The 21,067-nt window shown below is 44.1% G+C and overlaps 1 protein-coding gene across 1 annotated transcript in view; it reads left to right on the top strand.

Moving 5' to 3' along the window:
- The window catches only part of WASF1 (WASP family member 1), a 29,948-nt gene extending 20,758 nt beyond the window's left edge, over positions 1–9,190 (top strand). Inside the window, exons 3-8 of the mRNA XM_074150581.1 lie at positions 1,220–1,373; positions 2,071–2,188; positions 2,963–3,135; positions 5,160–5,339; positions 6,690–7,327; positions 9,033–9,190. Of these exons, the coding sequence (XP_074006682.1) occupies positions 1,220–1,373; positions 2,071–2,188; positions 2,963–3,135; positions 5,160–5,339; positions 6,690–7,327; positions 9,033–9,190 (1,421 nt within the window). The remainder of the gene's footprint in view (positions 1–1,219; positions 1,374–2,070; positions 2,189–2,962; positions 3,136–5,159; positions 5,340–6,689; positions 7,328–9,032) is intronic.
- Positions 9,191–21,067: the final 11,877 nt, after the last annotated feature.

The raw sequence follows: 21,067 nt of genomic DNA, 5'->3' as shown, positions 1-21,067 counted from the left end.
ATCACTCTTTAATCTATTGTGTTCACCTAGTGTTACTTTCCTTTGAATCTTACATAAAGATAATGGATTTTTCCTAACTATTGTGCTTAAAAACTCAAGGTGTCTCACCTGAATTAAACAGAGAAGTTTCACGTTGATTATACAGTCTGATTAAAAACCATTATACTAGTTTCATGTGTTGGAACATATCAGCTCCCATTAAAACTCACTGATACCAGTAGCATAAGATATGCTGATATGCATAAGCATAAGACAACTGGTTCCAAGCACAGTCTGCAGTGGACCCACAGACAAACAACAGAAGATTTGCCCTCCAGCACAGACAGAAGGGTTGGGGGCCAATAATGCAGAAGAACAGAAGCCTGTAATGGCAAGGACAAGCAGGAGGGAAAGGCTTCCCCCGAAGCCCTTGCAGAACCGCTTCACCGCTTTGCAGACTGAAGAGTAAAGACCAGTCACATGGAGAGAGATGCTGGAGCTGAGTAAGGCAGCCCCATCTGCTCCCCATATAACAACCAGTGCAACTAAGAAAAGGCAGCAGGTGCTAGTAGTAGACACTTCTCTTTTGAAAGGTATGGAGGCACTCATTTGCTCACCTGACAGTCTCTAGAGTCTGTGATCAAGAAGGATTACAGAGCCCTTCTCCTCAGGTAATGTGATCTTTAAGGTCCTTTCCAACCCAAACCATCCTATGATTCTCTGATAAGCTTAAATGGTTTCCTGGTTTGGCATCTCGGTGGGCTTTCAGCGGAACTGCTGCCTCCATGCGAGGAATGCAAAGTTTGGCTTGCTTATGGTATAAAGGCAAAAGGTATACCTGAAGATAGAGAATAATTTTCAGTACCAAGAGGATTGTGAAATGGACTTGGTAAATGTTATAGGTACTTTTGAACTACGGAATGATGATTTATGGCTACAGTAAGCAATTTGTTGAACTGATCTGGAGAGACAGAGTTCTGATACCTATCAAGGTGAGCACAAATTCCCTGTGAAGCTAAATAGAGGATAACGTGCTAGAACATTACAAGCATATTTTTCACATAATCTGACAATATCTTGCTGTGGCAATAGTGCTAGATGAATTTATGTTTGCTGTAAAATGCATAAGATACTAGTAGTAATGCTTAATATTTGTATTCTAACCAGCATTAAGCAATTCCAGATTAATCCAAATAAACTGTCTTTGGTGGTTTTTTTAAATGGCAATATCCCCTTTCAGTGTCACTGCAGGACATTACAATGAGGAAAGCTTTCCGGAGTTCCACAATTCAAGATCAACAGCTGTTTGACCGCAAAACTCTGCCTATTCCTTTGCAAGAAACTTATGACATTTGTGAACAACCTCCTCCACTTAACATTCTCACCCCTTACAGGTTAGTAAAATAAAATTAATTAAAACAATTTTCTAGCTTATTTTATGTAATAGAGATGCTATATCCAGGCACCTTGCTCATGTTGAGTAGCATTTGAATATTGAAGGAGCCACACTAGAAAACTGTGAAGCTGGTGGAGGAATACAGGCAGCAGAGGACATTATAAGCATTAAAACTTTACTGCACTTTACTCAAATTTTACCCCAGTGTAACTGGTAAGAAAAAGCCGTTTTTATTATCTGTGTTTATTAAACTGTGAATAAATGTTGGATGTGAAGTGAAGAAAATGAGCAGTTAAGTATGTAGGAAGAAAGGTCTTCAATGGAAATGAATGTTGTTTGCTGACCCAAAGTCAATTTGAATCAATAGTTGGACACAAGCAGCCACACAAATTTGCTCGCTATTTTAAAAGCAAGATTCAAGTCTTTGGAATGGGACTTCTCTGATTTATGATGCTCTTTTTTTATCTACAGCTTGTGTTACGGTTACTTTTCTAAAATCAGGACCTTGAATACAAGGAAAGATAGTAAAAAATGATGGCACAGGAGGTCAATGTTCATCTTTTTAATGTTCTTCACTAAATATTTCAGGGTCTGAGATACTAGGTATTCCTTAATATGCCTTTCCTTTACCTTAATGTTTGGATTCATGTGTTGTTAAATAAATAGTATTCCCTGTTTGCATCATTGTATTTCAGGGATGATGGAAAAGAGGGTTTGAAGTTTTATACCAATCCTTCATACTTCTTTGATCTGTGGAAGGAAAAAATGTTGCAGGACACCGAGGACAAAAGAAAAGAAAAGAGGAAGCAGAAGGTATGTATGTTAGCTTTATATGGCTTCTGGTTATTTTTTGCTGGAAAGGGTTTGCTTGCAGATATGGTATTTTTTTGGTTATGCAATTAATAACAATCCAAACTTTACAGTCATCTTAATTCAACTAAAACTACTTGCATTAAATAAAAAAAATAATATGAAAGAGCCTAGAGCTTTCATGCTGTCTAAAAGTATTTAACAGCAGGTTTGCCAAAGCTTGTAAGTCCTCTAGCAATGACTCAAAAAGGAGAAAAAAGGAGGAATACAGCAAGAATAAAAAATTTCACTGGAACACTTTTTTATAATACAGTATTCTGGCTATCTTACAGGTGAAAAAGCTTGAATGACACTCTAGTAAATATATTTACTCTAAACTAGGAAGAAATTAGTAGGAATAAAGCACTTTGTATTTTCTTAAAATTAAACAAACTTTTGCAAATGTAATGCTACCTTTTTGTTTCACCTTTATTCTGTATATTTCATACATAGAGACATTAAATATAAGTGTCAGATTTATAATTTCATTTCAGACTTAGAATAAAAAGCTACTTATACAGTTATTTTTCACTGTATTATTCAGCTAATTTTCCACTAGACTGAAGTTTCTGCCTCTTTGAAGTCTTTTTGGTTTACGTGTCATACTTAGACTGAAAGTAAATTTTTCTTGCGCTTGATTTAGGATTGGTTTTCATTATTTTGTGGCTAATGATTAAATGCAACTAATTAAAAAACATTGCCTCAGTTGTCAGTTTTGTTTGCACAACTCTCTTACAGCAGAAAAATCTAGATCGGCCTCATGAACCAGAAAAAGTGCCAAGGGCACCTCACGACAGACGGAGAGAGTGGCAGAAGTTAGCCCAAGGTCCAGAGCTCGCAGAAGATGATGCTAACCTCTTACATAAGCACATTGAAGTTGCTAATGGCCCAGCTTCACATTTCGAATCAAGGTTTCTTTTTATTTTTTCTATCCTTTATTAAGTACAGACATTCATACTACATAGTGAACATGCTTGAGAAATGGTAAATGATGAGATGCTACTGCTGTTCTTGAAGTGCACTGGAAATCATTGATTTAGCTCAATCAAAACTCAGTTTTGAAATACTTAGTGTGTCCTTAAAGGAGTAGTTATTATCTTGTTATTTTTAAGAGTAGTGTGTATTCTTGAGGATGTGTTGTCGTCTGCAGCTTGAAGAAGTTGTAGTGTCACTGTTGCAAACTTGCCCCCAGGTGTGTCACTACATTCCAATCTTGACCTACAAAATCCCTATTATTCCAGTCTTGATTTTTCTTTAGCAGACACTGCCAAGACTATATGGTGGGTGTGATGTGAGCAAATGTCCACTTGGAACTCAGATGAGATCAATGAGCTTCTCTTTACTCTTGAGCAAATCCAAGATTTGATTGATGTTTCTGGTTATAGCCTATTACAGAATCTAACCTGTTGGATTCTCATTTCATAGCATGCATGTGTTGGTGGTAAAAACATGGTAAACATGGTAAACACCTGCTGTTTTTACTCTTCTGGTGTTTGTGCAGAAACAACTGAGCTGATAGGAAAGAGGTGTGACAATTAATATTAGGAGTTTTGGTGGTGTGCTTTTGGCTTGCTTGTTAGATTTTCTGTTAATTAAAAAACATTCATTGTCCTCCAAAAAAACAGTTAATTTTTTTCCCCTATCCTTCACTGGCCAAAAGCACCATAAGACAACCAAACGTAATAGTGACAGTGGATAATTATAACAACTCTAGGAGATGGTGTTTTCTGTCTGAAAAATGGAAACCTGTTTGTAAAAAAATTAGCACTCTGAATTTAGAAAGTAAAAAATGGGCTTGGTGCATTTCAGTCAGTAAGATACAACTGAAGTTATGGCGATTAGCATTTTTCTGGGAACAACTTTATAGTATCTTAACCTTTGTGTCGTTGGCAGAAACATCTGCTTCCTGCCATCCTTCTGTTGGCAGATTCCACATTAAGACACACTTGTTCCAGGACTCCTTTTGATTCCAGGACCCTGACCTAAACTTTGATTCTCTCAGTACCAGCAATGCAGTTATGAATAACGCTGTAGTGGTTGGGACCACTACACGTGCAGAGCGTGTCATTCAGATACAGAACAGCCCCGTGCTTTTGAATAACAGAGTAAGACTTTGCCCCCCAATAATTTAATAGGTTAGATACTACAGTAGTGATAGTATGCAGAAGACTTTGAGTACTGCTTTACTTGTTGGAAATTTCTGCAAACACATTTCCTCTGAACTTAATATAGAAATTTTTAGAAATCTTTGAGAAGCTAATTAAAATTTCTTAACTGATCAGGTCCTCAAGGTGTGTCTAAAGTTGTCATTAACAAGGAAGGTGAATCATTTTAAGCTGTAATTATCTTTCTTTGCTGCTACTACTTGATAGTAGATATTTAGATTATCTTCCTTATATCTGTTGTATTGCTACAGTATTAGGTCTAAAGTAGTGGGTTCTCTCTGTTGGAATATAGATCCTCTGACAAGTTCAGCTAAATTACTCAGTTGTAAATTCTACTGTTCTAACATGTATGGGTGTTTCGTGAATGTTATAAAAGAATATGGTTGCATATATGCAGGGACTGAGGAGTAGAAACTATTACTGAGTATAATACCTTTCATAATACACGCTGGTATATGTGTATATTTCTGCTTTTATTGCTACATTTACTTAACTCAAAATAATGTGACTAATAAACACTAAGATCACACACGTACTGTAGAAATTGTCTGATAGACCTGTCAAAAGCATTAAACCCTTGAGCTGCTAGAAGCAATTGTATGGAAAGTGAGATAAATTATTAAAAAGCTGTGAAGTACAATATACAACAGTGGTGCAGAGAAGATACTTGAATTCAGAAATCAAACTGAAGTATAGAACATTAGCTGAGGACACTAATACTTACTTTTACTAAAGCTTATATTGGATCACTTTTCACTGTTTTCCTACAGATCTCAAGCATACGTGGACCATTTGGATGGATCGTACTCGCTTTCTGCATTGCCCTATAGTCAGATGTCTGAACTTCTGAACAGGGCCGAGGAGCGAGTGTTGGTCAGACCACATGAACCACCACCGCCACCTCCAATGCATGGAGCAGGAGAGGTGAAGCCTGTGCCTCCTTGTGTTAGGTACGAAGTGGTCAAGCAACATGCAGATTTATTGGAGAGTTTTAAGTTTTCCACCATCCCCCTAAATGTCCACTAGTAGTATTTCCATGCAGCCCAGGCAGTACACACATCCTAGGGGTACGTCAGTCCACAGCCCTGACGCATCTGCAGCTGCAGGGCCATGCCAGGGTTGGAGATAAGGGTCAGAGTCTAAACCCCCGTAGGGTGCCATTGTGGAGACAGGCATCACCTTGCCATTAGCCTTGTAACTGTGTCACCTTCTAAATTAAATGGCAAGACAAAAAGCTGTATGAAAAATTATTTCTGTGAAAGATGTTGAAATCTCAGGATTTAGCTTTGGAATTTTGGAAATTGGGAAATCTGAAATTTGTACTACTGAGCTGTGTTTCAGCCAACATGAAAAGAAGAATGTATCACAGTAAGACAGGCAGCTGTCAAAACTATATATTCATCACATTTGATAAATTACAACTGCTTTTTATTTTTTAATTTCCCAAGTGTTTTTATTTTTTATTTCTCTGTGTCTTTCCGGAACTGGATATGTACTTAGAGTATTTTCTGTAGTGAGGCTCTGGTTGTCACTCCCCTGTTGTTTTATACCCAAAATCTTAACTTTCTGGTCGGGTATATACAACTTGGAATAGAGGACAATTAATCCTGACATGGTTCTTACAACAGCAGGATGTTAGTCTCTTGAAAAGAATGTCTTTTTACTGTTCAGGAGATTAATTTTCCACAACAGCTGAAAGAAATCCTCTAGTGGTCTTTCAGGAAAATAATTTTACTGTTCCCTTTTGTTTTCTTGAATTCACCTATTCATTGCACTATAATGAATATCTAGCATATAAATATACGTCTCTGTACATAGAATTGATGACCTTTGATATTAGCCTCACTCACCCTGTCATGAACCCTTAAGTATGTATTTCAAATGTAACTCATCCTTATTGCTTGTACTGTTTTGTTTTGCTTTTAAAGTTCTGTGAATCGAAGCAGTTAATCAACCACTAGTTCCCTCTCTTCAGAAAAATAATTTGGTTTTACTTAGGGATGGAAGGGGAGAATTATATGAGTATAGGAAACCTTTGATAAAGATGCAGGTTTGTATAAAAGCATAAACTCGGTTAATAGCTGAATTTGAGCAAAGGTCTGTTGGAAGACTGATGCATACTCCATACTGAGAATTAGATTTCCTCGTGTATGAGGTATGAATACCTTGAAATCATCATAGTACGTAATGCTCTTTAATGCCCAGCGTTCAATATTCTTAAGTTGCAGAAATGAATCTATTACTATTTTTTCCACTCTCCAGCTCTAATAACAACTTTGTCCTGTTATTGAATATTTCAGTTCTACTACTGGCTTGGTAGAAAATCGTCCTCAGTCACCAGCAACAGGCAGAACACCAGTGTTTGTGAGCCCCACTCCTCCTCCTCCACCACCACCACCTCTTCCATCTGCTTTGTCAACTTCATCATTAAGAGCTGCAATGAATTCCACCCCTCCACCCCCGGTCCCACCACCCCCACCCCCTCCCACAGCTGCTCTGCAGGCCCCAGCTGTGCCACCTCCACCAGCTCCTCTCCAGATAGCTCCTGGAGTCCTACATCCAGCTCCACCTCCAATTGCTCCTCCCCTAGCACAACCCTCTCCTCCTGTCACTAGAGCTGCCCAAGTGTGCGAAGCTGTACCCGTTCACCCAGTTCCTCCACAAGCTGAAGTACAGGGACTTCCTCCACCACCCCCACCTCCTCCCTTGCCTCCTCCAGGCATTCGACCTTCCTCCCCTGTCACAGTTGCAGCCCTTTCTCACCCTCCTCCTGTTCTGCATCCTCCTCCCACAACCATTGTCCCTGCACCTCATGCACCCCTAATGCCTCCATCTCCACCATCCCAAGTGATTCCTGCTCCTGAACCCAAACGCCATCCTTCAACTCTTCCTGTAATCAGTGATGCTAGAAGCGTTCTGCTGGAAGCAATACGGAAAGGTAATGTTTGGCTATTAAGGGGCAAAAAGAATGGTCTCAGGAACTTGCTAAATACACATTAGCTTTGAGAGATGTTTTTTGATTTCACATGTGTAAGAAGTTAGTTTAGAGGGATGCATCTTAAGTCTGTTTCTGTTTCCTATTCTCTACAGTGTATGCATTGCCAAGTAGACAGGCTTTTTTTAATTTGTAACTGCACTTATCAGATGTTTAGCTTGGGTGGCAAAACTGGTTCTCTGTGGAAGTTAGATTTTTTTTTTTTTTTTTTAAAAAGTACATATGTTTATAGATGATCTGTGGAGAATATCTCTTCATTTCTGTTTACCTGAAAATGTAACTATTTTATAGCTATTAAAATGTAGCTACAGATTGTGTAGAAGACAAAAACATTTTTTTTCACAGACTGTTAGATGAAAGCAGAACAGATCAATTGGCTTTGGAATTTTGATTGTATATCCGTGTATTACAACAACATATAAATGATATTCAGAAATTGTTGCTTAAGACTTAGAGCTGATCTTGACAAGTCTCAACTCAGTAGTGGAGCAGTCTTTACATTGCAAGGTGCTCCACTGGCAGAGTGTGAGTGAATGGCCAGGGCTGTGTGTACAAGCTGTACCTTTTAGCTTATGTGCCTACAGCCAGAAAAATCTCCACTGCACTTTGAGTGCTGCTGTTCGACTGTGTGGTGTCTTCGAATAATCTTTCTCAAATGCATTTTGTACTACATTCTTGTGATTTTCCCCTGCACCTACAGCACAGTGCAGAATCTATATGGTACTGTAATATCTGTAAATAGTAGATAGGCTGTAGTATAGGCTGTTAATACTGTAAATAGTAGAGGCTATAATACAAATTCAAAATATTTGTGTGAATTGATCACGAATTGATAACATCATTGACTCTAAAGAGGCATCAACAGCAGTTGAGTACAACAGTGATGCATGAACACTAGTAGACAATGTCAGCAAAAAACTTCATAAAGGAGAGCCTGCTGGTATAATATAGGTGATTCCTGAAAAAGCTTTTGACCAAGTCTTGCACGAGAAACAAAGGCTCAAGTTACAATAGCTTAAATTCCAGTAAGGACCTGTGCTTGTGTTGCCTGTCAGTTGGCAACAGAGACCATTAAGCACGGGTTGTAGGTCGTCTTTAGACTGTGTCGGTCTGTGGTGTTGTGAGTATAACACCAAAATATATAATCTCTGTCGTGTTTCTAACTGAGTTACTGAATTTAGCTTTCTCATGCTATCAGTATGTGTAATTTCTCTTTTGTGTTTGATCTTTAAGTCATACTTTATTCCAAAACAGATCATTACGTGATCGAAACTGAGTAACAAGAAATCCTGTCATGTTGGGATACTCAAGTAGCTATAACTTCTATTTGAGACCATGAAGAGAGTGTCTAAAAATTGTTTGGAAATGCAAATAGTAAAACGGCTTAATCACTTACAGTGGTACTAAAAATGAGAATGTGTTTTTAATGGGAAATCAGAAGCAGGATATTACAGTAGAAAGACTGATGATCTAGCCTGCCGTTGCAATTCTGACATTCCTCTTTAAAAACTTGATAGAGAACTTCTATCTGAGGACAATGTCCTCAGCCTTCATTTTTGCTTGCAAAGCATTTTGTAAATCATGACCTAACGACTTGGCATAATGATAAAGGAGGAGAGTAACATGTTTGTGATTTGATGTTCTTTAGGTATTCAGCTACGCAAAGTTGAAGAGCAGCGTGAACAAGAAGCTAAGCATGAGCGCATTGAGAATGATGTTGCTACTATACTTTCCCGTCGCATTGCTGTGGAATACAGTGATTCAGAAGATGATTCAGAATTTGATGAAGTGGATTGGTTAGAGTAAAATTATTACATTGCTGTATACTGCAAAATCGAATGCTAATGTCCGTTGTGGTGCTTGTTCTTTGAAAATTTGATGGTCATTTCTAGTGTTTTTTGTATTCTTTTCTTTACATAATTAACCCATGTTTTTCTACTTTTCGGTTTACAAAAAGCTCCTAGTGCATCTTTGAAACTAAATGTTTTACAGTGGCTTTTCTTACACATCTTTTTTGAAAGAACATACTTTGTTCCAATAGACCACTAAGTATTAAGCATGGGCAGCTGTTGGTAGAGTAGCAGTTTCAATTTTTTGGCATATCTTAACTGTGCACTTTGTGAATTTTAAGTTAATGAAGGCAACTGAGATTGACATTCCAAGGGCAGCTGTATGTACTAATGAGCCTTATTCCACTTCTGATAGTGTTTTAAAACATTAAACCTAGCTATCAAGATATCACTGCCTCGATTACATCTGTACACTAAAAGTACATATAGTTAGCAGCACTGAACACACTGAAAGGAAAATGGATCTTTGGGGGGTTTTTATTATTGTTTTGTTGTTGTTTTTAAATAATTATGGCCTTATTTGAATGTTTAGAGATTCCCCTTCCCTTCTTCCCTCACAGGTACATATTGTGTGGTACTATTTTTGCCTGCATAATAGACGTTTAAATTTTTTTTTTTCCTTGTGAAATCTTTTGACTTAAACAAGCTGTGTAACTTAAGTAAATGTTAAAATAACAGTTTGATTTAATAAATGGTTCATTTTAAATGTTCCTGCTTGTTGTTTTTTTCAATGAAGCTTGCTTTTCACTGCTATACCTGAGGGATCTTTGGATTTCAAAGATTTAATCTGTGGTCTACAAAGTTACAGTAAATATTCTGGGCTTGATCTAAGGACCCATGTTAAAGAAGAAAACTTGTATCATCAAATGGTGTCTGTATGCGTGTCTACAAAAGAAAGCTGAAATATTGCTGTGATCCATTATTTTTATAAAAAATTGGGAGCTTGTGGCTTATATGATTTGGGTTGTTTTTTTTAAAAAACGTTACCATCAGTGTATCTTGAGAGGAAAAAGGGAGATGCAGCAGTCAAAATCACGGTTAATGAAAGATGACAAAGAAAGGGTGATATTGCAAAGTCATTTTTGAAGTGCTCTCTAGCAGGGTACTGCATGTTGCATAGTTATAGGGCTTTTGTGTTTCCCTTCTCTGGAATAACTCCTTCAGGTCTGAGCACTGAGTCAAAAGCCTGTTGAGAAGGGGAGTGCGAGAGCGCTCTGACCTTGCAAAATCGTTCCTGGGAGATGGAATTGTATAATAGAGGAAAACAAGTGTTGAAAGTCGGAACGAGACTTCTGAAGGTGGAACATGAAATGTTCTACAGGCTACAGAACAATTTAGAGAGGTGTGTGGTTATTAACCTGCTCTTAGGACTGGGCAAAACTCCAGAGGTGCAGACTGGAGCAGGAATCCCGTACAGCAACCCTCCCAACTTCACTGTCACCATCTCAGGCGCCGCTATAATTTTGTATATGTATATTCAAGACTTTTCCCACTGCAACAGTAATGCCTTTGTTGTGTTTGTGGGAGAAAAATCATTGTCACAATTTGTGAATCTGCGTCTTTATAACTAGGGATTGCAGATCTTCTCTGTATGCTGTTCTCTTTGATAGCTGTCTTCACAATAACGCCATCTGCTTTATTCTGCCGTTTTCAGTTAACTTTAAACGTGAGCATCCTTCTTAATAGCTCCTCATAATGTTAAAGGAAAGATGTCAGAAGCACCATTGCATGAATATTTGATTGTGTTTAATCTAGGTGTTTCCTTGCATCTCAGTAATCCTACATTGCCAAATCTGGCCCAATAACTAAATGTGGGAGATCTCATTTGCGCATCTGAACAGGAGTGGTCTCTTCAAGCAGAGGTGCAGCACACACACCTGCAGCTACCCTTTAAGCAGGGAGCCAGATCTTTCGGCAGCTGAAAGAAGAGCTTGTGCCTAAATTCTGTGTGTAGGTAGTTCTGATGTTTGTACCTGTTCCTTGCTGTAGTCTCTAAGCTCCTGATATTCCTGGTGGCTATTATAGACAGCAGCCTACATTGTCACTTAAATGGAGCAGCAGCATGTCTGTGCCCAGCCTGTAACTGCTCAAAGCAGAGGGTCTCCTCGTTGCGGCGTCCAGCCTGCACTGTGGGTATGCTCTGAGTGCGTCCAGGCGCTGTGATCTGGGTATAACTTGCCTAAAGCAAGGAGATGAGTTAGCAAAAACAAAAGAAAAGAAGAAAGAAAAGAAATGAAAGCCGAAGGGCCCTTACACAACTGCAGCTATCACATATTGGACTTGAAGGTACAAAAAATAAATCCTTATTGACAAATGGTTGTTATTGACCTGCTTCGCTGTCCCGGTGATTAATAAGATCCCTTCCAAACCGGTACCCGGGGCAGACAAAGCACTCATTTAATATGACACAGTCACACGAAGTAATGAACCTTGTCTGAGAAAAGTCAAGAGTTAAATTCAGTTAACATTTCACAGGCGGGATTCTTGGCCTTCTGCCACCGCTACAGCTTTCTGCCATAGCAACTAGTCTCCAGATAGCAATAGCGTGATTCACTAGTAGCGAGAGGTGATTGCTGAATTTGAATATTTGCATTTATAGCCCTACTCTGAGCGATGCATTTGCAATCTGGGTGATTTGTGTCCCTCTCGCTGTGGTCTCCCACTGCCCTTCTCGTTTGGTGGAACGCTGCTCAGAGGGCTGCTGGGCTGTTCATGGCCGTGATTAGATGTGTAATAGATTATTGATTGCTTTGTCTTGTAAGGTACTAAATCAAGTCTTCTGTATTGAACTGTTTATAGGTGCTGTTGTTTACTTCTGTACATTTACAGCAGCTGGTTAAAATCAAAGACTCAAAGTCTGCTACAGAAATAACGTGTCAGTAATGTTCAATATAAGTGAAGAGAAACCTTTGTTCAACTTCACACCTTCCTTGAACTGTAATCTGGGACAGTTAAAAATGATCTACCTCTCCACTGCAAAAGGGGGGGGGGAGAATAAAATAAAAAGCACAGAAAGAAGAAACAAAAAGTATGTGGTGGCAGAACTGGAGCAGAAGACAAAATTGGTCGCTCCGGGGATTTATCAAAAGATAAAATAGCAACAATGACACAGCCATCATGGGCAGACCATAAATAAAGAGCTTAATGGAAGAGAACAAGTAGTGAAGAAATAAAAATGACAAAGAGATGTAATTCGGGTTCTTTTTTTAGTGTTATGCTGTGAACAGCAACCATTAAATACTAGATATCATTAAGGGATTATGTAATCTCCCATTAAATTGGGATTAAACAAGCAGGAGGCATTTTAAAAAGATATTTAGTTGATAAAATCCTCCTTCCCTGCATGTGGCACAGGGGTGAAATCAGCACTCAGGTGGATGCTGACATACCATCACCTGTCTGATGGATGCACCGACTAACGGAGACTCGGCTTCAGAAGGTGTGGTGGGACCTGAGTGTACAAACAGGTACCAACGGCCCCTGTTCCATTGGGAAGTGCATTCTCCACGATGCTGGGACCGTCTCGGCTTGGATGCAGCTGCCACCAGTGAAGCACATCCCCGCTTGCTTTACCTGGTGGCCGTGAGCCCTCAGACTGCAACAAGGATGCAGACAGAAACGTGGGCTCTCTGGTGGGCTGCCACGTCTCGGTCTCCCCAGCCCGTGGATCATCCCAGGGAGTGGGGGGTCAACACCAGCTCCGGAGCATGGTGCAGAAACCCCTGTCTGGCAGACAATCCAGCAGATACAGCTCTCTGCGAGGTTGCTAGCTCGAAGCAGGGTACCCACGGCAGTATAGGGTTATGCCAGCAGTCAGAGCCCCAAAACCCGGCATTTGCACAAACTAGAGCAGTTCCAAGAGGAGATCCCGAGGCAAAGCCTCACCACAGCCTCTGCAGCTGAGCTCCGCATCAGCAAAAGATCTGACAGAAATTTGACTCGAGCTCCATCAAGTGTCTGTTCTGTCTCCTTGGCTGCAGGCCAGAAAGAGTTTTACTCTCTCATTCTCTTTTGCAGGTGGCAACATTAAACACCAGGAGAGGACTCACAACCACAGGCCGAGGGCAGCAATAGCGGTCTCCCTTTTTGGGGCCACTCAGCCGCTTTCTCCCTCTCCTTTCCACTCCTGACTACTTTTCCCACTTGAACGGTTCTCAGGGTCACTGTGGCAGACTTCTCACACCCCTTGTGGCTGCAGCTGGGATGAACCTTAGTGATTCCCAAACTGCTGCTTGAGTACATCACCAGCCCTTGATAGATGTTAGTGCCCCCATCTGTCCTCACCAGCCCTTGATAGATGTTAGTGCCCCCATCTGTCCTTTGAGCCACTTGGGAGGGTGCTCCCTCACCAGGTCCAACTGCAATGAGCCGGGGTAGGTTTAAGTGCTTAAAAAGCAGGTTCCTGGCAACTCAAGAACCCGTCTTTTTGACATCACGCATCCAGGGAGCGCTCCTGTGAGCAACTTGGCTGTCAGCTCTGAGGGCTTAATGAAGGTCTGGCAGCACACCACCAGGCAGCTGCAGCGGAGCAGGCAGGGGATGGAACCCCCAACCCCATCCCAGCTGCTCCTGGAAGAGGACACATGGACAAGCCCCAGGAAATGGGGGCTGGGGTACAGAGCAGACCCTGGGAGGCTGGAGCAGCGCACCCCATCCCATTCCCATTGGAGGGACAATGCTGAACTGTGCAGCCCGTGCTTTTCCTGTGATCCTTGCTGTGCTGTGAGCAGATGTGTTTCCTCCCCCTCCCACCCCCCCAACCCCTTTGCCTGCAGAGTGGGTTCTGCCGCCTTAGTCATCGCTTGCATTCCCCGACTGCCACCAGCCCCTGACAGCAGCATCAGCAGCAACCTCTGAAGAAAATTGCATCCGTCCTATTTCTTCAAAATTCTTCAAGTATTTGCAAGCTCTGGGCAGTTGCTCCAGCCACCTTCCTTTTGGCAGCTGGAAACCTCTGAGTACAGATGGGGGCAGGCATCAAGCGTCTCTTACCAAACAGGGCTGAATATTCCCCTCCTTATGTTTCTTTTTCTGATGGTTCGATAGCTTCTCGTTCAGATACAGGGTAGCTGAGGGTCCCTGCAGACAGGTTGTTTCCGTTTTCCATCTCCCCCATTTTAATGCCTTTGATGACAGAGTGTTTGTTATTGCAAAGCCGGTGACATTTTAACACAGCTTCATGGCAGTATCGCTCCAAGACAAGCAAGATTGCACTCCCTTCAGTGCAATTTTGTACTGTGTTTGAGCCACTTCGACTCCTCTGCAAGCCATTTTCTCCACCACAATTTTAAAACCTCAGAACAGGACTCCTTGGGGCCACCCCAATCGCTCCCGTGGAGCAAGCGTCCACGCTCAGTGCTGTGTTATCACAGCTTGATTTTGCACTTCTCTACTAGCCAGAAATAACTCCATCAACCTGCTCGAGTCGAACCTCATGAGAAAGCAGGGCTCAGCCCAGGGCTTGGCATTCCGGTGGAGCTGTAGCGCTGCTCCTTCATGCCAAGCAAACAACGTAGGCTGAATTTTCCTGGCTGCATTTTTGGCAAGACTAAAACCAGTTTGTAAGCATTGCCAGCATGACAGGTGGCCAGTGTGGCCCCATGCAGGGACACAGGGGGCCATCAAGCAGCCCAGTCTGGGGGCTGCCCTCCCTCACTGTGCCCTAGAGAGGAATGTGTCTTATGGGTTTTAAAAAGCATGAAGAAGTTAGCAACAATCCCAAATGGGCCAGGTGTTGCCCATGAGCCAGCATCGTTTGCTGGCCAGCAGGATTCCTGGCAGTAATTCAGCAGTGATTAATTATAAGAAAACATTAGGATATCTCCTTTGCTTCCATATACTTTGTTCTCTATACCCCAGCGCCTGACAGGAGGAGTTTCAGTGCCAATGATTCATCTTTGGATGAATCAGGGGTAGAAAGCAGCAACTCAGCCCTTGACCCGTCCCCCCAGCTCCTGCAGGAAGAGCCCAGCTCTGGGAGAAAATGAATATACTTGGAACTTCCCAGGCAGCTCCTGCATGTCTCTCTCTGGAGGCGCCTCTGATGGCGATCTCTAAGATCACGTGGAAAGCTTACCACCCTAAATTCCAGGGACTTTCAAGCCATGCTTGGATGCCTCTTTCATTTTTGAAACCTTCCATTGGCTTGCCACATCTCTGCAGCTTGCAAAATCCGGGGGTCTGAAGGTCTCCAGAGGACCCTGCAAATGCAGGGTAGAGCCAGCCCTACAGCTGTAGCAAGGCTGACCTCATGCTCCCTGCAACCGGGAGCCATTTCTGGAAGCACTGGTGCTCTCTGCCACGAGGCCTGAGCAGGTCTCACTGGGGCAAACTGAAGGGGCTCGTGTGGCTGCAGCCACCGTGGCTGTCACCCCATGTTCAGGCTGAACAAAAATCCTGCTGGAGCACCCTGCTGTCATCCACGTCAACTCCCAGTGCTGGCACAGTCAGTGACACCTCTAAGGAGGTGTTTATTAGATGTCTGCTGGCAAAATAGCCTCCCGACACACACAGGAGCAATTACTTTCGTGTTTTTCCCTCCAATGTTAATAGTCCTTATACTCTACATAAATTTCATTAGCTGCATTTATATGGTCACTAAACTGCTTGATACAGTATTATATTCCCAGCGGGAAATTATTTGCCATTCTGGTGAAAATGAGCATTTCCTAGTTTTGTCAGTGCAGAGAATTACATTATCAGGGAAATAATAACCAGCTGAACTGAAGAAGGGTTTGATTCATGGTAATTACTGATTATATGCAGATTACTTTATGGCTTTAATTCTTTGGTCTCCCACTGTTTGCTTGCTAAACCTCTAAAAACAAAAAAATAAAAATAAAAATGGGGGGGAGTGAGCGTATGAGCATCTTGTTTGTAAGGTAAATTACAGAACCTAATTTGTTGATTACATGAAAGGAAGCAGAGCTCTGCACGGGAAGGAGCCGGCAGCGAGCCACCCCTGCCTCCATCCCTGGCTGCTGCCGCCTCTGTGCTGCTCTTCCAGTTCACATCCCCCTGACTGCAGCCCTCACCTGCGTTCATGGCTGCTTTTACTGGGGACTGGCCCCAGTAAAACACCCATGGGCACAGGTAGGGGCACGCGAAGGTGGTTCCTTGCTCCTCCAGCTCACAGCCCCACCAAGTCTGTCCCTTCTCTGCTTTCACTCCCGTTCATCAGATGGAGGTAAGTGGATGTACCGATTCATTTTTGCTCAAAATGTCCCTAAAGACACTTCTTCCACCTAAGTGCAACAAAAAAGCCCTTGCAAACCTTCAGTTTTTAGCCAGCAACATGCTTTAAAACCTTAGAAGCTGGTTAGCAAGCTACAGGCTGCCTTCGACAGAAAGCTACCCAAAAATAGAGCGGCGCATCGCCGTGGCTTCCCAGCCAGTCAAGCCTTTCCAAAACAGCTCTTCTCTGATTTCCTACAGCAAACCTTCAGCAGACTCACAATCCCCAGAGATGAGAGGGTCCTCTTGATCATATATATTATTCTTAGCATTGCTGGAGAGAAATTGCAGACCCTGCTCTCTCTGTGACGGAGAGATGGGGAATGGGGCCGTGCTCCCGCTGCCCCCGCCTGCCTCCCTGCCTGCCGGGGGAGCGCGGCCATCCCCGCTGAGCCTGGGCAGCGCGCCGACTGCTCGCTGCATTTATTTTTAAAATATGCATCTACACTCCCTTCAGTGAAAAGCGGGTTTTGCATCCAAAACTCTCCCCCCGTGTGGGAGCAGGCTCAGAAGCGCAGCCGGCGGCTGGGTGCTGCGCAGGACTCCTTGAAGCTGCTCCCGCCTGTGCCGGCTGGGATCTTCCAGCTGCGAGCGCTTTATCCAACAGATGAAAGGGAGAGTGAAAGGGAAAGCGCTGTAATTGCCAGCACAAATGACAGCCCTCTAAGCCAGCCCTGCCTGCCCCCGGAGAAGGCAGCACAGAGGAATGGGGGGAGCAGCACCCACCAAACCCATCAAGGATGGTCCAGACCACCACTCGCAGCCCGTGTGAGCGCTGGCACCATCAAGGCACAGCGCAGGGACACATCCGGGCTCTGGGATAGAGGGTTGGCAACTCCAGCACACCCATGGGAGCCTCCAGAAAAGCACCTTGTCCCCTTGGTCAGTACCAGCCATGACGGCTCCCCCAGCCTGACCACGGGGTAATGCTGTTCCTTCAGTCCACATTATTGCCCTCACTCGTAAAGATCCCCCACCCAGGTGCATAATCGGGTCTTTGGCTGTTCCCGAGTGCCCCAGCAGATGAAAAGTCCTGACTCTGTGCCCCACTCGCTGCAATAAGCAGCCCCACTCGTGGGCCAGCTTCTTCAGAACTGGTCCCCACTCCTGACATAATGTTAAGAGGGATGTTTTAGCCTTTCTGTTGTGCACAGGGGGAGCTGAAGGTGGCCAGCCAGCCCCACCAGCAGGCTTTTATCTGCCTGTGCAGGATGGCCACGCTCTGGATTTCTGAACTTCTCCCTTTGCAGGTCACAAGCCTTTAGAAGAACGATATACGCCACTTTGTGCTGACCAGTAAGAGCTACTCTTCTTGACATTTACCACCTTACTTCTCTGCCTTCCTTCAGTGTAAGAATAATGCTTAAAATGTAATCATAATGAAATATATATAATTAAAAGAGAGCCACTTTCCTTCGGGCTGCTTGCTATGGGAGGCCGCTTCTTCCCTGTCTGCCCCTGCTGGTTCACTCACCTCCACCATCAGACAGCATTTGATCAACCACCGCAAATTAGCAGAATGTGGATTATGTATCGTTTCTGTGCCGTGGGTGCCTGGAGACGGCGTGCGCGGTTCTGCTTTATCTCTGAGCTGGCTGCCCGCCGGGCTCACCACGAACCACCTCAGGCCCTGCTGAAAACCGTCTGTCTGGGTGAGGGTGTTTCTTCACAGGGCACCCAACGCACCCCGGAGCCTCAAGCGCTCCCCCGGATTCCTGCCGGGAGGCAGCCGCCGCCGAGCTGGAGATGGGCATCGGGAGGTGGCAGCATCTCCCCACCTTGCGGAGCCGCGACAGGGACAGGCCGGGCACAGCCGCTCCCCGCCGCCCCGCAGGCAGCTGAAGTGCTCTTTTCAAGAGAAAAGAAGCAATTTTTTATTACTTTTGCTTTCAAGGCCCACGTCTGGCATCTCATACTTTCCATATACCATTTATTCCTATTTTTATCTCTCTTCTTTTTTTTTTTTTTTTTTTTTAAGAGAAGGGAAGGAGTTACAAGAGGTAGCCAAAAGGCAGCAAACTGCCTGCAGCAGCTGGAGCAGCACCTCAGGGTCTCACCCAAGCTGTGCTGGTCACCCCAGTCCCCGGTGAGGATGGACATTGAAGGAGAGGGTCTCCCTGGGCACGTCTATCACCCACACTAACTCTTAGGTGATGCCAAGGCAAGGTGACCCCTTCCAGCTCTCATACCCTACGTGGCAGTACTGCTCCCTGGGGCTCTGTAAAGATGATTTTTTTCCCCAAAGAGTTTCCCTGTGTTTTCCCCACCCAGCATGACCCTCCAATGCAGTCTGGGGTTGCACCGCCGATGCCACCACCACAGGCCGTGGCCACTGCACTGAAACGCTGTGGGCCCGGTGACAGGGACTTTGACATTGGCCTCTTCATTTGCACAAAGATGGCAGAGTGGCTTGTACCCTCCTGTACTTACTGGAGATAAGAGCTGGCAGGGGCTGCTCATGGGTTTCAGCCTCCATACACACCAAGAAGCTAAAGCAGGCGCTTGGTGCAATACCTTTGTGCCCTGACACCTCCTCAGGTGACAGGGGTGAGCGAACCCGTCCAGAGAGGGCAAATGGCTCTGCCGGGGGTCTTTGGGGAGCTCCTTCCTGCCATTGCTAGCACTCACGGGCACCAGCACTGGGCTCGGAGATCTCACCCCTGTGGCAGTTTGTCTGCTCCTGGCAATTTGTCAGGTCAGGCAGCATGAATGATCCTACACCAAGCCCCCCGGGGCTACCTCCCAGGACAGACCCCTGCCCCAGGGCAGAGCCAGCCCTCTCCCCAGGGCAGGTGGTGGTCATCAGAACTCACTTCCCAGTGCGCATCTTGGCTAGGTACTGAGCGTTATATATATAACATACATGTGCTGTGCACACTTACGCGCTCCCACCAACACATGAGTTGTTTTACGGTGTGCTGGAGTGTTACCATCACATAAGTGTTTGTACTGGGAGGGGAAACTGGATTCCGGCCCCCACTGCATTAGGCACAACACAGCCACGGGAAAAAAATAGTCCTGCCTGGAGCTGGCCAAAGCTGAGCTCCTAGATCCTGGTTTCAACACATAAATAGAAGAGTTGATGATGTGACAAGCTGAGTGATGGCATCTCCCAGTACTTTCAGAGGAGCAGTCTGGGAAATGGCTTTCACTGTTCTGTGGAAACTCTGGAAAGCAGGAAAGCACAGTTTAGCTGAAAGCATTTGCAGTAGTCAAGAAAAGCTAAAGTCTACTAACGAATTTTTGACTCATCTGTAGGCATGAGCCATTGCAAGAAAAGCTATCTTTTTAATTGGATCTTAGAGGATAGGTGAGCTGCCACAGGGGTATTTTCCAAGAGCATCACTCAGGTTAAAAGACCAAGCATCCTCCAGGCAAACACACCAAGAAATCCCTGGGCTTTTCCCTGTTGCTGCCGTATCCATCTCCTAACATACCCCTGGAGCTGTGGGGGAGCAGTCCCCCTCTCCTGGGAAGGAGAGGAGGAATGGCAGGGACACCACCGAGACCCCTTTGTGTCTGACTCACGGGACAAGCCCTAACCTCCATCCAGGCGAAGCTGCTGGTCCACGGGGGCACTTCGCCACGCAGAGCTGGGGAAAGGGTATTTCATAAAAAGAAACCGGTGAGTATGTGTAAATTTGGAGCCCACTGTACCACAAGACCACCTGTGTGTGTGCCGGGGGTGGTGTTACTGCCTGATTTGTGCCTGTCCTGCCCCTTTCAGTGAACCTGGGCAAGCGGCCGCAGGGCTGAGCTGCAGCGTGAGGCAGCGTGGCTTCAGCGGAGAGTCTGGCCTGCTGAGAAATAAACATGGCTGGCAAGGCAAACAGCCCCATGAGTCCCTTTGAATGAAATAACTGATCCCTCGCTCATAAATGTTTGCACACAAACAGCGGTGGCCTTACCTTTATCAGCAACCGGATATTGAGGTATCGGTGCCTGTGATTTCAGCAGCTTGTTTAAGTGCAGATTTTCCTTTTATGGGCTGCAATAAATCAGGCTGATTATGTTGGCTAAATTACTAGTTTTCTCTTGGGTAGTTTTCTGCACATCAGGCTTTTACTATCACTGATAACTGCGCATATTCCTGTGTCACATACCTTTTTAACATAAACATAGGGCGGAAAGAAAATAACATAAGGATCTCCCCCCACCCTTCTCTTCAAGGCAAAGCCATCACAAAGAGCCAGCCATAAAGCAATATGAACTCTTCTTGCAATCACGTGGTTGCACTAAACAACTTTACTAACCTGATGTTCACAGAAAAGTACATGCTCTGGGAAAACATCAAGGGTAATATATTTTATTTGGCAGTTGATTACATATGACTGCTACGTGCTTTGCTATGACCATTTTAAAGTTGGTTACCAGTAGCACTGGGTATTCGCAGTGGAGATAGTACAGAGAGAGCGCGTTACAGATGTATGCTGCCAAAAATGAAACCCCAAGACCGTAACTCTAACCCAAACCCTGGCCATCAAGCAGGACTGTGTATGAAGAACTTGGCCAACCTACTCTTTGCTGAGGACACAACACTTGGGAGTCCTGCGGCAAACCCAGTGCTGTGAATCTTGTATCCCACCGTGCCCACAGCAGA

Source organism: Numenius arquata, chromosome 7 (assembly GCF_964106895.1).
Source record: "Numenius arquata chromosome 7, bNumArq3.hap1.1, whole genome shotgun sequence".
Lineage (NCBI taxonomy): Eukaryota > Metazoa > Chordata > Aves > Charadriiformes > Scolopacidae > Numenius > Numenius arquata.
The sequence above is the reverse complement of the archived record's forward strand: the minus strand, read 5'-3'. Positions and strand labels throughout refer to the sequence as shown.